Raw genomic sequence first — 15018 nt, 5'->3', positions numbered from 1 at the left:
GCAGTTTCATAATTTGGTCTTACGCAGTCTCAAAACCCATCGGTAATCATCATCTATCACTGTTTGACTATTGATGATGCCAACTTTTCAGTGACAGCTTCTAGCCCAAACTTACTTTTCATGACAGCGTTTATGTCTGTCATCATTTCTTGTTTTATTACATCCCCTCATTAGCGCCAATTCATCTGTTTCTGGTAAGTCTCAGTTCACAAGTAGATAATAAATTACAGAGATACTTCACTCTGGCTTACTTTTGTGGTGCAAAACTGAAACTTCTTCTCTTTGGCATACTTGCAGTTAAAAAGTTTTAAGTCAGCCAAAATGTCACCATGATTAAGATTTGTGAAAAGGGAAGATGCAATCTGTTTTTTTTTTCCCAGAATAGGATTAAAAAATTCAGTGAATTTAGAGAAATTAATGGACATTAATTGGAATTAAAAAGATTTTTTGGGGGGAATTGCTGGAAATTTATATTAACTGCAGATACCTGGTCATGTGATTTGTTGTTAGCAGGCATGCATGCAAACATGGCTGATGGAATATTTAAATGACGTTATCAATGAATTATTGTGAGTTTTTCCTAAGTCTGTAATTTAAATAGGCATAAATAATTGTCGTACTTAGCATTTAAGAATTATACTCATATTGATCAAATTTGTAAATTTAACTTAAACGTGTCCAATACTTTAATTTAAACCATAGTATCAGATATATTTACCTCACTTCTATCATCAAAACTTACCTCTACAGGACGTCTTGACGTCAGACCCAGAAATGTGGTCTCAGTGAAAATGCTGTAGGCCAGTAAAGTACTGGTTGATGACGACCAAATGTGCTTGGAGCTGTTTGCACATGTAATTCCTAGGATAAAACTGAATTTTTATTCAATTATATTGTTTCAACCAAGATCATATTTGACAACCTTATTCAGGTTGATAACAAGGAAAGAAAACTGAAATTTTGTAAAATTTCTGAGCGAAAACGTCCCAGGATTTTTTTTTTAAGAATTCATTTGAGTTATTAAGAGTCCTTTTGAACTGTTTTATTTTTTGTGGAGACGAGATCAGACCTCATGGACACTGACTGGATTTCAAGACCATGTCAAACAGATTTGTCCCTCAGTTAAAATTAAGATATTTAATAGACTTTTTCTGCACTTCCATGCAAAAGTCTGTGTAAAGAGTGAAATAATTATTGTAAGATTACACCAATGATAGTGGGCATGTCATCACAGTAAACAGCCTGCTTTGCTGTCCTGCTCTTTTTAAACTTTTGAACTCTTTCATGGCTCACCACTGACAGTGAAAGTAGAGGATTTCTCCATTTTAAAGCTGGACTTGAAACTGGTCTGGTGCACATTTAAACATTGTAATACATTTTGATGCTGTAATTCCCCCTGCTGAACATTTATGTTTCAGCAAAGTAATTAACTTTAGAAGTGCTCCAGCCCAATACAGGAAAACAGTCAAAATTCTCTTTCATTGGATAGTTTCATAAATAAGTAAACAATGAAAATAAATATTTTCTGAGGTTTCTTAAGGCTTGTAGTGACATTGTATTTATGTTAAAGAAGGGCATATTTAAAAAGTGAAATTCTCTTATCTTTGTCCTCTTGGTTGGCAGGTCGCTGGATTCATTAATTATTGCAGCTGTTGTTAAAATTCACATCATGGCTCATTTTTCTTACAGTGTGCCTATTACTTTTTATAACACCCGTCAAACATTTTACTGACATGGCCTGTTCTGTCCCTTTCATAGATTAGTATTTTCATGACCCATCTGTCCAACTACGGGAACGACCGCCTCGGTCTCTACACCTTTAAGAGCCTGATGATGTTCGTTCAGACATGGACCAACCTGAAGATGCAGACACTTCCACCTATTCAGCTAGCTCAGAAATACTTCAGCCTGTTCCCCTCTGAGAGAGATCCCCTTTGGCAGGTAGGAATCGCATGTTTATCATTAAATCACACATATTATTATAGATATAGATTTCTGCTTTTGAGAGCCAGACCAAAACTCTTCTTTTATAAAAGCCTTTGCTCCTGTAATGCTCACGTCAAACTCAAGTGAATAGTGCTGAACTGATGCATTCATTGTGCCTCTTCAGACATTTTATACCAGGGTCCCCTATAAGTGTTGTGAAAAGTGTTTGATTTATCAGTGGTTAGACCCACCCCTGTATACTTCATGAAAAGCTTATCCCATGCTTATTGGCTTTACATATGCAAATGAGAAAATAATTACCTGTTTTCTTTCATATCTTTAGAGTTGATATTTATTTGATTGATGTAGAAACCCATATGGAAACAAAGGTTTGTTTATTTTTATGTGGCTACAGGATCCTTGTGAGGACAAAAGGCACAAGGACATCTGGTCCAAAGAGAAAACATGTGACCGCTTCCCCAAACTGCTTGTCATCGGGCCTCAGAAGACAGGTGAGACGTCGTGGTGCTTCACCACCCCCTACAGGAAGACTTTGGAATAATTGAATCAGAAGTTATTCAGCAGATGTGGCATGTTCAAAGTGGTTTGAATCAAGTTCTTGAGTGTCTTATTTCTAATGAACAGATTTTATTTTATCTCCTGTAGTAGTGGAGAGATTATTGTGATTTCTTTTTTCTATGGTTGTGGTTCCTCTCACTGTACCTGTAAGATGCAGATGAAACCTCTTGCTGTACATCCTTTTCATACTGCCCAAACCCTTTCTTATCCTCTCCACTTTCAGGAACAACTGCTCTCTACCTGTTTCTCGGCATGCACCCTGACCTGACAAGTAACTACCCCAGCAAAGAGACCTTTGAAGAGATCCAGTTCTTTAATGGACACAACTATCACAGAGGCATTGACTGGTAAGAACCTCCCAAATAGCTGCTACAAAGTAGCTTTGCTGACAACAAAAAAAATCAAAATATAATTTAGAAAGCTCTCATCACAATATAATAGGATGGAATTGCATTTTGATTTGATTTAAGTTAATTTGTTTGGTGTTGAAAGCAATGTCCTCTGAGCTTGATTTTCAAGCATTTGAAATCACCATTCAAACACAAAGCATTTTGTTTGTGGGTATTAATATCTTTAAAACCATAACTCTTCCTGTTGGCACCCATTTGTGGAGGCTGGTGTAAAAATGTATAATGATGTTAGATGATGAAACACTGGTGTAATACTTTAAAATAAAATGTTCTTGACAGGGGGAGTTGTAACTGTGGAACATCAATTAGAAATTTAGAAATAAGTCTAAAAAGGTTTTTACAACATCAAGCATTTTAAAATGTGTTAGTATTTCCTACAACTGGTAAATGCTGGATGTTTGGGTAAAGCATGATAAGGAGTTCATTGTTCATACATTTGATTGTTATATTTCTTTAAACACTCTTGGTAAACAGAAAACAACATTATCTAAAATAATGTGTGCATATCTGTGTGTGGAAACAAATCAGGCCAGCTACCAGAAGTTAGCAAGTCACAAATATTGTGAGCTGTGCTCAGAAGTGATCAATTTTGTACTTTTACCTTTGTGGTCTACAACAATTTACATACGAAAAGACAACTGTAGAATTCAAAGTTTTAAACAATTTTAACAGTTGTGAAAATCTTTAAACACTGTTAACTTTGAACAACATGTGAGCCTTTTAACACAAAGATTCACCAGCTGCACAGAGAACCAACATATTCTTCAGAAGTAGATCAAAAACGGCATACTTATCAGGGATTTGCCTCTTTCTGGGTGACCTGCAGATGGCATTTTGTCATTCATCGCCATATCAATAAACCATGGTATGAAAACTCTTCTTATACTAGGGTAGCAAATGTGATGATTAAATTCATCTGTTGATGGATTAATGTAACCAGCGTGGTAGACTAATGTTATTATATGCAATTTAACATAAATGTATTGCAGGATATAATCAATTCTTCTCTGTATTTTTCTATATTCAGCCTTAAATCAATTAATGCAGCGTCTAACATGACTACTCTAATTAATGAAAAGATCATCTTAGTAAAGCGTCTATCAGTAGCTGTCTAATCCAGCTATCCATCCTGTTGTCAGGCAGCAAAAGATGCCAACCTGTACGCAAAATGGCACCACACATTGGTTGCTTGCTGAAGTCGTCTATGCTGGAAAAGTCATTTTTTGGAAAATTTAAACAAAAAACATTTGATTCATTCAGACTCTGTTACAACACAGTTGAACCTTAAGATGGGAGGGTGTGGTTGTTTTAATACAAACGAGCACAAGTATCTAGGAAGAAAGATGTTTTCAAAATCAAACCAGAAAAAAATGGAACCCCTTTTATTTTTTGTTTTAAAAGGTTTAATTGATTTCAAACAGGTCTTAATGAGAAGCTTTACGCATCACAGCATGAAAAGTCCAGGCCCAACATTTACTTGGCACTCCTCACATTATTGTGAGTGGGCTCCCCAAATATTAACATCATACCGTGTTGGTAAATATGCTGTTGTGTGTGAGGTGATGAGCTGTCGCACACGGTCGACCACCCACAGTGTGCAGAGAAAGCATCCTTATCTGCAGAGAGCAAACTGGGCCAGATTAACCACGCCTGATGGTGACACTTTGCATGTTTACATTTGTTGCATTTCAGGTACATGGAGTACTTTCCTTTGCCCTCCAACACCAGTTCAGACTACTACTTTGAGAAGAGTGCCAACTACTTTGACTCTGAGGTGGCTGCTCAGAGGGCTGCAGCTCTCCTGCCCAAAGCCAAGATCATCACCATCCTCATCAACCCAGCGGACAGAGCGTACTCTTGGTACCAGGTCCGTCACAGGGAACTTTCATACTACATTAACAAACTCAGAATTCAAAATGTTAGAAGTGTTAGATCTCTGTAAAACCCACTGCTCTGGTGATCTCTTCTCAGACAAAATAAATTAAAGACTCTCCTCATTTCTCTGCCTGCCAACAGCACCAAAGAGCCCACGATGACCCAGTGGCGTTAAAGTACTCCTTCCATGATGTCATCACAGCAGGCCACGATGCTCCAGTCAGACTACGGGTCCTTCAGAACCGCTGTCTAGTTCCTGGCTGGTATGCCATTCACCTAGAGCGCTGGCTGAACTACTACCACTCCAGCCAGGTACTACAGGTGTTTTCAAACCCATAAGCAGTATACAGCCACTGTACCAGGGAGTGTTACCATTTTTAGGTCTTGAGTGTTTGCAAAAATGAGGTCTCCACAATCCTTTTCTTGAGTAACTCGCACCATATGGATGATTGGCAAGTATTTTCTCCCAGTTTGGAGTAAAGGGAGCCTGTGTGTACTTAAAGGAATCCTTACAGGCTGGGCTTAAATCCACTAAACTGTGAAAGAGGGCAGTTGCCCTGTAGTAGAAGAAAAACAAATTCTTGTTGCCAGTAAGAGACCAGATCTATCGGCTGAGACAATGAAGCATGATCAGAGATGCTGTATTTGTAAAACAGTTCCACTTGTAAAAATGTACTCTAAAAGAAACAGTATTTTTTTATGATTTGAAGAAGTGTGTTTGATTTGACAATGAGTTTGTAATAATAGCACTGTGTTCTGTGTGTCTTTTTCAGCTGCTGGTCCTGGATGGACAGATGCTAAAGACTGAGCCTGCTTCTATCATGGATAAAATCCAGAAATATTTGGGCCTCGCCAACATCATCAACTATCACAAGATCCTAGCGTAAGTATCTCTCTGGGCTGAAAAACCATTACTGTGTGAATTCCAAATTGATCCTCAGATTAATAATTGCCACTTCGCCGTGGGCATCATCAATATGCATAAAATAGTCCTGAATAAAAAAAAAGGTATTTTCTCACAACTAGTTATTATAATTGGCAGTATTTGATCTGAATCATACGTGGAGTGTTGTGAGCCTTCAAGTTTATTTTAAATGTATTTATTGTTGACAGGTTTGACCCTAAGAAAGGCTTCTGGTGCCAGCTGCTGGAGGGGGGAAAGACGAAGTGTTTAGGAAAGAGTAAAGGGCGCAGGTACCCTGACATGGACCCTGAGGTAAGCTCACGTTTGGAAACTGTCAAAATTGTCAGTACACACTTGACTTTTTTGGATTTTTTTTTACAAAGCAGCTTCATCTTTAATCTCCTCTTCTCCAGTCCCAGGGGTTCCTCAGGGATTACTACAGGGATCACAACATTGAGCTGTCCAAGCTGCTCTACAGGATGGGACAGCCGCTGCCCAGCTGGCTCAGAGAGGAGCTGGTCCACACCAGGTAGCAGCACCACAAAGGGAGATCAGAGCTCCACAAAGTGAACCACAACCTGACCTGCTGGGAAACACTGACACGCTGAAGATCCCAAACAGTTTTTTTTACAGAGACTAGAGCTCATGCTTAACTGTGATCTTCCCATATGAAGAAGATGTCAGTGGATGCTAGTGTCAGCAGCTGCCTGGGCTTTCAGATGCTGTTGCTCCCCTGCAGGACAAACCAGGACCACAATGATGGCCTCCACTTCTGTCCTGTGGAAGAAGGAAAAGGCTCAGTGGTGCACTGAGGGTCCCTCAGTGTTTGATAATCAGCCTTTGCTTTCCCTAAATAAAAGCTCGTCTTTGCATGGACTTCACCTTGAAAATCAAAGGAATGTGGAGCGATGGAGCTTGGAGGAAGAGGTCATCAGTTTGAGCTCTTGTTTGGAGAGCAATGAAAAGAGGCAGCATTTACATTGACTACATGAATTGAAGCCTGATTGGTTTCAGATGCCTTTGATTTAAGAAGAGAAGGGGTCATCTGGAGTCTTGACTCGGGCTGCATGTCGTAGCCTTACTTGATAGGCCTTGGTAGAATCTAGTTATTGCATTTACAAGTGCCAGGACAGAATCTTCGTTAAATATTACCACATGGACATATTTTGAGGGTTCTTTTTTTAAAGTTTTGTTTTCTTTACTCAGATTATGTTTTAACATTTTTATAATGCTGATGGCAATGCATTAATGTAGAATGTACCAAAACTAAACATCTTAGCTCAGTTTTCTCATTCAAGCAAGGTGTACAGTAGACTGGTTTGTGAAACTTTACCTGCTCGACCTCCTCTGTGGTCAGTTTCATGACCATTGAATTTGCTAAAGCAGGATCAGTAAGAGAGATGTTGAAAGCACAATATTTAAGGCACTCAAGAAAGCATTAATTCTGAACATATAGGTTACTGGAAAGCACACTAACGAAATGGCTCCTGCTACAATCTGTGAAGAAGATCATAAGCTAGCTACTGTATGTAATCGAAACACTCTGGTCTGTGACGTTCACAATGTGTACAGAACAAGTTTGTGCATTTCAAATCTTTTTCCACCATTGGGATATCTTTTTTATGTCAGACTGTATATTTTGTCTTTTATTTCGTTTCATTTCAGTTCTTAGATGAGTTTGGGGGATTAAAGCTGTCTCTGGGGGGAAAAAAATAGTCACCAGGAGAACCAACAGAACGCCCAGAGAGACCATACAGACGTCAAGGTGTTACCACTGCAACTAGATGTCAAGCGTAGATAACAAAAAGCTGCTCTTACTGCAATAGTTTTGTACAATGTTCTGATGTAATAACAATGCACATGTTGGTCCTCTTATTTCCTGACTTTGTAATGTACATAAAACGCAACTTTCAGTAGACCTAAATTATTGAATGTGTTTGGGTCTACATCCTGTCAGCCCATTCCCATAGTGTGAAACGTCAGTGCTGTGCTGAGGGGAGTTTGGATTCTTTCATTGTGCGGAGGTGCGTCGCTACGATTGTTTTTCCTCTCACTGCCAACTATTGTACGCAGGTAGTCTCTCCATATAAAGTATTAAGTGATAACACATAACAGCAATGATGGTACTAATCTCCTGGACTGTATGATAAAGATTTGTAATTGTTGTCAATAATTTTTACAGTGTAACTAATATTGTCGGTGCTTTTTAATTTGCAAATAAAACACCACTGTATTTTTCAGTAGATTGATCTCTTTCTCTTCTTTCCTGGTGGTTTAGGATTTGTTTCTCTTTTGTTTAAGGAATTTAGGGCAACTGTTTTGTGCAAAGACTTCTAGTAAATCCTTGTTTTGCTTCAATGGAGCTGATGAACAGATGGGTTTTACTTTTGGTTTCAATGCTGATAAGAAGCTGTCAAACAGAAATGGGTTTCAATCAAATTTCTGTTTTATTTTTCTTCAAAGACAATGTGAGACAACAGCAGAAATAAAGTATAGTCACTGATACACACACATACACACACACACACACACACATTGAGCCAAAACACTGAAAGGCTGTGCTCTAGGTGTTGCTTGTCCATAAAGGCACTGTTCTATCTCAGAATTTTAAAGTTATTTTCTTAATGTTTTTTTTTTTTATTACATATGTTTATAAAATCTGTTGGTCACGCACAGCCATGTGACTTATCTTCAATTTGAACTCCAAATCAATGCCCTTAGAGACACATCCTGCTATCCAGAGTGTGTCAAAGGTTGAAAAAAAAAGATCAGTGAGTAGATTATTTTATTTTGACTTAAGTCAGTCTAGCATGTAGTATATATAGGTTTAGGAGTTCAACATCTTCTATTTCTTCTGTTGTTACTTATGCGCACATATATATTGGTGTTTTCTGAAAGAGCTTAAACTAAGGATCAAAGAAAAGAAAAGAAGCTGGATGAATCAAGCATGTACCTTACAAAAAAAGAAACGTTCTAATTTGCCATCATTTCAGTAACACAAACTCATAACACATTTAATAGAATGTGCATTGAAATAATATTTCAAATGAATAATGTAGAGTGTAAACCTTGCCCTTTGCCAAGCAAGTATTACTTCTGCTGTGCAGCATTTATACCTTACCACTTTCCCTCTGTAATTAAAATTCGACTTTATATTCAGGTCTTAGTGTGAATCAAGTATTGCTATCTATATCTTACAGTAAAAAACAATAACCCATATACAGTGAGAAGACACTGAGATCAGATTTGGCTTAAATAACACAGTGACACACAATAGGAAAAGTTCTGAGCGTTAAGCTTCACTCCTGTCTGTCTCTATCAACAAGTGATGCTACGAAAATCCGACCAATCACAGCTCGCACGCGCACTCTGCTCTGCAGCTGGGACGTACCCTCGCGCTTTAATTTCAGGGACTTTCCGCACCTCCTTACCTTTCTGAGGAATAAGTCTGGCTGAACTTCCTGATTTTTCACTTCATTAATCTGTCCGACCCGCCACACTTTCTCCAGTCTGTTGCTTCGAGGAGAAACTTTCAGGACAGAGATGGACAACTCTCCAGAACAGGCTCCCCTGAACAGAGGGAGTGTGGCCGGCAGCCAAGATAACTTGGTTCCCCCAGTCGCACCTGTCAGGTGAGAATAAAGTTTGTCGTTGCTACAAAGAATTCCTTAGGTGGTTTAAGCGTGAAAAACGAACCAATCGAACTTTTATAATTTTGTTTTGCATCAGGTAGTATTGGTCAGTCTGAATTCTGCTTTATTTTATGTGATTGCTACAATAATAGGCTAATGTGGCAAAACAAACACAATTTTATTGTATCTATTTAAAAATCACAAAATCGTATTGATTTATACTGTTTGTATTTTACATTCAAAGCATCATATAAATTGGACAAGGCAATAGTTGGACACTTCCCCTTGAGCTGCCAGATGAAGTCTACCTGGTAACTGGTGATTCTGTCATGCCATTGGTTAGAAAACCTTCAAGGATAAAACAACGTCCAATAAATAATGCTTGGTAGTGCTGGAGTTCAAATATTTTTCGGATGTGTGTCTTGAAAAAAATCTTTTAGGATTAGAAGGGGAATCGAGAAAAAAAAATACTTTCATCTTTTTCTCGTAGGATAAACCAACAAATTAATCGAAATAGCTCAAAATAGGCTACCTGATCGAAATACCAACAAACACAGCTATATTTGGGTCAGTTGAGATTTCGCCTTTAACTTTTCTAGAAATCTTTTTTTTCTCCAGTATTTTAAATTACTGTGCAGTTTAAGTATCCATATACTTTTATACCAAAAAGAATTACAACTGTCAATACATCTTTTTTCATTCTTTTAAAAGGAAAAGTTCTAACTTTCAAAAGGGGAGGCTCTAACGTCAGGGAAAACGGTCTGCCTGGTAACAAGTGACGCAAACATTGGCTCGTTCTTATTGGGTGATAGTAAAAAACGACTGCTGATTGCTATAATCAGAGTTTTGTTTCTGAAAAACAGTGTAACATATGTTTGAAACTATACATTTAATAAAAAGTTCTGGTTTACTCATGGGGATTTCTTTTGTGTGTGCTGGACAGCCCATCACTATCAAAATGAAACACCTTTGCCTCAAAACTACCCCAAATGTCATCTCTGGAAACCCCCCATTAAAATGACATTTTTTAGTCTGCTTTATTTTGTCTCTGTGTTATATTATCCTTAATTCAAGTTTTGCTTATCAAGTGACACTTCTTTTTTTCTCTCGTTTGATCTCTAAGGAGCTCCAACAGCCGTGCTTTAAAGATAGCCGGTCTGACCACCCTGGCATGTTTGCTCCTGGCCAGTCAGGTCTTCACGGCCTACATGGTGTTCAGCCAGAAGCAGCAGATCCACACTCTGCAGAAATCCTCTGAGAAGATGGGAAGACAGCTGACACGTTCATCCAATGGTAAAAGAAAGCATCGACATCCTGCTCATCATACAAAGTGGTCGAATCAGATGTGCCTTCCTCGTGGTCTTCATCAGACAGAAGGCGGAGGCTTTAAAGAATCAAGAAGTAGAGAGGGAAGTGGAAGTTATCTTAAGGAACATGATCTGAAAGTAGGGAAGAGAAATGAAAGGTTCAGTGGTGAAGGGGGAGGGCGGAGTGTTAGCTGTATGCTGCACTAATGATGATTCAACACATCCGGAGGACTATCACTTTATCCTCTTTTTAAGTTATGCAATTCACAGTTGGTACTTAAGTTCGATTTTATTTGCAACAAAAAAGTGAATGCATTTTGGAGTTCTTTGAAAAAAGAAAAAGACGATCATTTACTTTTTTTTCCCCAATTATGTTATCTGCTCTTGGTTGATTTTTTCAAATTTAATTATTTTCTCCCAGAAGTAAACATTTCCAACCATCATAACCTTTTTTTTGTCCTTTTTAAGTTGCCACTCCAATGAAGATGCACATGCCCAGCCTCCCTCTGATGATGGACTACGTTGCAGATGATGCCCCCAAGACAGGCAAACCAAGCAAGACCCCCTTGACTGTAGGTTCTGTTCCCCCTTCTTGAAGAAAAAAACTTTATTGTCCTGGATGCAGGGGGAAAAAAGTTAGGCAACTAATCTTGTGAATTATTTGTCATTTAACTCCACATAGAAACTGCAGGACACTGTGGTCAGTTTGGAGAAACAGGTGAAAGATCTGATGCAGGTATGTCACACTCTGTATCCCATGTGTAGTTGGTCTTTGTGCTGTTTCATTTCTAAGCTCTGGTTGTGGTTTGTGCAGGGCTCCCAGCTGCCTAATTTCAATGAGACCTTCCCAGGTAACATGCGTGACCTGCAGAAGCAGATGAATGAGACCTCATGGAAGGTACAAGGGAAATACACATTGAGATGAAAACCATCAAAATAATCTGAAACAAGTAAAATCAAAAAGACTCAGTGTTTTCTTTTCAAACTTTGTGCAGAGCTTTGAGACCTGGATGCGCTACTGGCTGATCTTCCAGATGGCTCAGCAGAAGCCCGTTCCCCCAACAGCTGAGACAGGTTTCTGCAACTTTTGTATATTTCATACTGCCTTTAGTATTTAACTGGTTTCTTGGCCCCACAAGGTGCTGATTTTACAGATCAAGCAAGAGACATGTTGCTAGTTATTTCATGAAACTGAATAGATGATCTGTAAGAGAAAACAGTTGGAAACCACTAAAACATGAAGTATATCAGCTGTGTAGATGCAGGTCCACTTGGGCTCCATAACTTCCATCTATACTCACACAAATGATCCCACTCTGAAATGATTGTTGCATTGACGCCAAACAGGAGCCCAACTTCTTCCCAATCTTTCTTCTTTCATTTCTTTAGCGCCTGAGATCAAGACCAAATGCCAGCTTGAGGCAGTGGCCAAGACTGGCAAGCTTGGTGACTACCGTCCCCAGTGTGATGAGCAGGGCAATTACAAGCCCATGCAGTGCTGGTACGCCACCGGCTACTGCTGGTGTGTGGACGAGTCTGGCGAGACCATTGAGGGCACCACTGTACGTGGCCGCGCAGACTGCCAGAGAGGGAGGAGTAAGTGATTAGCAGGCTTATTATTCAGTGCTTTATTTTTTATATTCAATTCTCAGGCAGATGTTAAAGGAGATTTTTTTTGCCTTAAATTATCTCAGGCTCATTTCCTCGTCGGGCAATGATGTCCCCTCTGCTGATGCAGAAGACTGTCAGCATTAAAGGTCAGGACAACAGTTACAGTTTTTTGTGCATTATTGAATTTTGCGTTTTCCGTATCCTGTGTAACTCCTGACTCCATATGTTGTTGTTTTTTTCAGATGAGTGAAGAAACTGAAGCAATCGGGTGTGTCTTTTCAACAAACAATCCTGAAACATGAGGATGAAATATCTGAGGCTAATCAATGTGCTGTAACTGTTTTACTTTGATCAACTGCTCTTCACATAACCTCCTGATTTTTAACAATTGTTTTTGGCTGCTAGAAATCAAACCAATAGAAGCCTGTTACAGTTTATTGCTTGATAGCTTTTTTAATTTTTTCCTTTTTTTAACAGAGTTGTTATGGGGTGTTATCACTTGTAATGTAATCTGGACAATTTGAAAATATGTGAGATATCGCCCATTGTGAGACAGGTTTTAAAGGAACTCAAGCTGTGTAGAGGGAAAAGGGATTCTGTTGTTTGAATTGTTCATTTAATTTGTCAGTGCATATCAGAGAACAAGAAAAACCAGTCTCAATTAGAAACAAAGGAGAAACTATGCTCTTGTTATTTGTTTTCTTCAGAGCTGAGGTATGGAGAAGCTAAATAAAGATTTCTTGACAACAGTGTTTCCTTTCTCTTCCAATGTTCCAGCTTACTGTTGAATTCAAGTTTCATGCACATGAAATGATGGTTGTGGCATTCAGTTTACTTAAAGTCACAACCTTAACAAACTCGGTGACCTCATGTGATCAGTTTAGGGATGGACTTGTATTCCTCTGTCCTGAGCTATCTAATCTTAATATTATCCAAGTGTCTGTACTGTGTCCCAACACTGACAGTATATCTTGTAACATTTCTCATGGGACAAGTCGGTACATCTTGTTAGATGACAAATGAAGAGATAGAGCACTTCCAGTGTGCACATTAATCCAATTTGGAAGCATCGTAATTGGAAAGGAACAACTTGATTGATTCTGCATTACAGAAAGCAGGGGTCCTAGAATTTGCAGTGTAGAATGACCATTCCAGAGTGACATGGCACCAGCTTCATGCAGCTCAGAAAAGAGTCTCAGTGGTGGTTGCAAACTTTGGAAAGGCATTTTTGCAAGATGCTGGAATGCGTGTGAGTAAATTAGATTTCACTTATAGTATGGCTTGTGGTAGAGTGTACTTCTACCACACCATCTTTCACACTGGCAATGAAGGTGATTATTAGGGCTCTAAAGGGGTGGTGGAATGGGAGCAGCAGCTGGAGTTGGATGAGCTGCGGCTTCAACCAATTAGGGCCTTGACATGACAGTGCAGTGTTTAAAAAGGTTACTTGAGAGGTTAAACAAGTATTCTAAATGGGCTAAGATGACAATTAAATGTAAAAATGGAGAGGCATCTCACTGTCAGGGGAAGTTATCGAAGAGGAAGTTTCATACAGATAAGGAAAGGAAATGTTTAACCACTTTCATCCTTATGTTCTGTAAATGGATCTTTAGCTCCAAATCACTTCTTGTTCCTTATGCGTGACCTGAGATCACCACTGAACAAACAGACTAAAGCTTTATTGCCAGTCATTTCAGTTTAAATGGGGGATGATTTGTCATAATACTCATAGAGTTCTTATTAGCACTGTAAGAAATTCATCTGTCTTATGAATGTGGTTGAGGACCAACCAGTCTCAGTTTGCGCAAAACATCAGATGCCAGCTGGGATGACAGCATCATGGTATTTGTTTTAGCATTAAGAGATGCTTGTTGATTGATTGTGACTTAGGAGAAATTCTCATTTCTTCCTGCCCTGCAGAGTCAATAAAATGACATGTAAAACCAGAACTGAGGGATTGATTTAGGGGATTTTTTTTTTTCAGAAAAAGGAAGTACTGTGCGTCCTAGAAAACAATTCTTCCTCTAATCAAATCTGTGAGCATAAAAAAAAAAAACTGAAGGGAAATGGCAGAAAAGCAGAAGTCAGGTGAAAATAAAAACGCAGAGCTTTTCTACAGGGTCTATGAAACACCTGCAGCTGAGCTAAGGGACAGGTAAGTGCTTTGCTCTGAGATTTTATTCTTTTAAATTCATGTTTGAATTACTGCTTGAGATGTTCGGAGAACTTAAAAGTAAAATACACATGCAAGGTAAGGGCTTTCTAGGAGATGTTTTTGTATATTTTAATTATTATCATTATTTTTAAATGGTATTGAAGCCGACACCAAAATGTGTCTTAGCTATGTGTCTTTAGCCTCCCGCAGATTATATGTAATACACCTTTCACGGGCCACTGTAGTTTTGTTTTTGGTGTCTGCCTGAGTCGTATACACTTCAGTGTAATGCAATGTGTTTTCATTTCTGTTCTCTTCAACTTTACTTTTCAGGAATTGATAGTTCTGCGTCCCATCATGACATTGCATCAGATCCTGTTCCCACTCCTGCTTTTGGAACTTGCTGTGAGTGCGGTAGCACACACTCCACTTTGCCATTTCAGTAAGGATGCAACTCGCTGTGTGTGTAACGTTGAAGCCATACAAACCCAAGAAGTTTCTGTTTGTTATGGCGCCTCAGAGCTGGAGCTGAGAGGTGGCAACCTGGAGGCACCTGAGATGATAGTGCCTTCAAATTCAGATTTGGCTTCTTCCTTCAAGTACAAGAAACTGATTTTCA

The 15018-nt window shown here is 38.8% G+C and overlaps 2 protein-coding genes across 2 annotated transcripts in view; both read left to right on the top strand.

The window, feature by feature from the left end:
• ndst1a (N-deacetylase/N-sulfotransferase (heparan glucosaminyl) 1a) overlaps window positions 1–7913 on the top strand; it is a 54855-nt gene extending 46942 nt beyond the window's left edge. The window contains exons 8-15 of the mRNA XM_074673978.1: window positions 1759–1941; window positions 2342–2438; window positions 2729–2852; window positions 4608–4782; window positions 4932–5102; window positions 5564–5673; window positions 5904–6006; window positions 6108–7913. Coding sequence (XP_074530079.1) covers window positions 1759–1941; window positions 2342–2438; window positions 2729–2852; window positions 4608–4782; window positions 4932–5102; window positions 5564–5673; window positions 5904–6006; window positions 6108–6227 — 1083 coding nt within the window. The 3' untranslated portion in view covers window positions 6228–7913. The remainder of the gene's footprint in view (window positions 1–1758; window positions 1942–2341; window positions 2439–2728; window positions 2853–4607; window positions 4783–4931; window positions 5103–5563; window positions 5674–5903; window positions 6007–6107) is intronic.
• A 1198-nt stretch (window positions 7914–9111) lies between these two features.
• On the top strand, window positions 9112–12993 carry cd74a (CD74 molecule, major histocompatibility complex, class II invariant chain a). Its single transcript, XM_074674098.1, has 9 exons — window positions 9112–9326; window positions 10450–10619; window positions 11102–11205; window positions 11316–11369; window positions 11448–11531; window positions 11629–11707; window positions 12023–12229; window positions 12328–12390; window positions 12487–12993. The coding sequence occupies exons 1-9, from the start codon at window positions 9238–9240 to the stop codon at window positions 12492–12494; spliced, it is 858 nt and encodes a 285-aa protein (XP_074530199.1). The 5' UTR covers window positions 9112–9237; the 3' UTR covers window positions 12495–12993.
• Window positions 12994–15018: the final 2025 nt, after the last annotated feature.

Source organism: Halichoeres trimaculatus, unplaced genomic scaffold, assembly GCF_033239565.1.
Source record: "Halichoeres trimaculatus isolate MK-OKI-2021-1 unplaced genomic scaffold, fHalTri1.1 fHalTri1_scaffold_7, whole genome shotgun sequence".
Lineage (NCBI taxonomy): Eukaryota > Metazoa > Chordata > Actinopteri > Labriformes > Labridae > Halichoeres > Halichoeres trimaculatus.
Note: the sequence above shows the minus strand (reverse complement) of the source record. Positions and strands in the feature narration are given on the sequence as shown.

Excerpts from the sequence above, each read along its gene's own strand:
- cd74a (XM_074674098.1), top strand. The coding sequence starts at position 9,238 with ATGGACAACTCTCCAGAACAGGCTCCCCTGAACAGAGGGAGTGTGGCC. Across the intron at positions 10,620-11,101 it reads GCTGACACGTTCATCCAATG|TTGCCACTCCAATGAAGATG; the intron begins GTAAAAGAAAGC and ends GTCCTTTTTAAG. Across the intron at positions 11,708-12,022 it reads TCCCCCAACAGCTGAGACAG|CGCCTGAGATCAAGACCAAA; the intron begins GTTTCTGCAACT and ends TCATTTCTTTAG.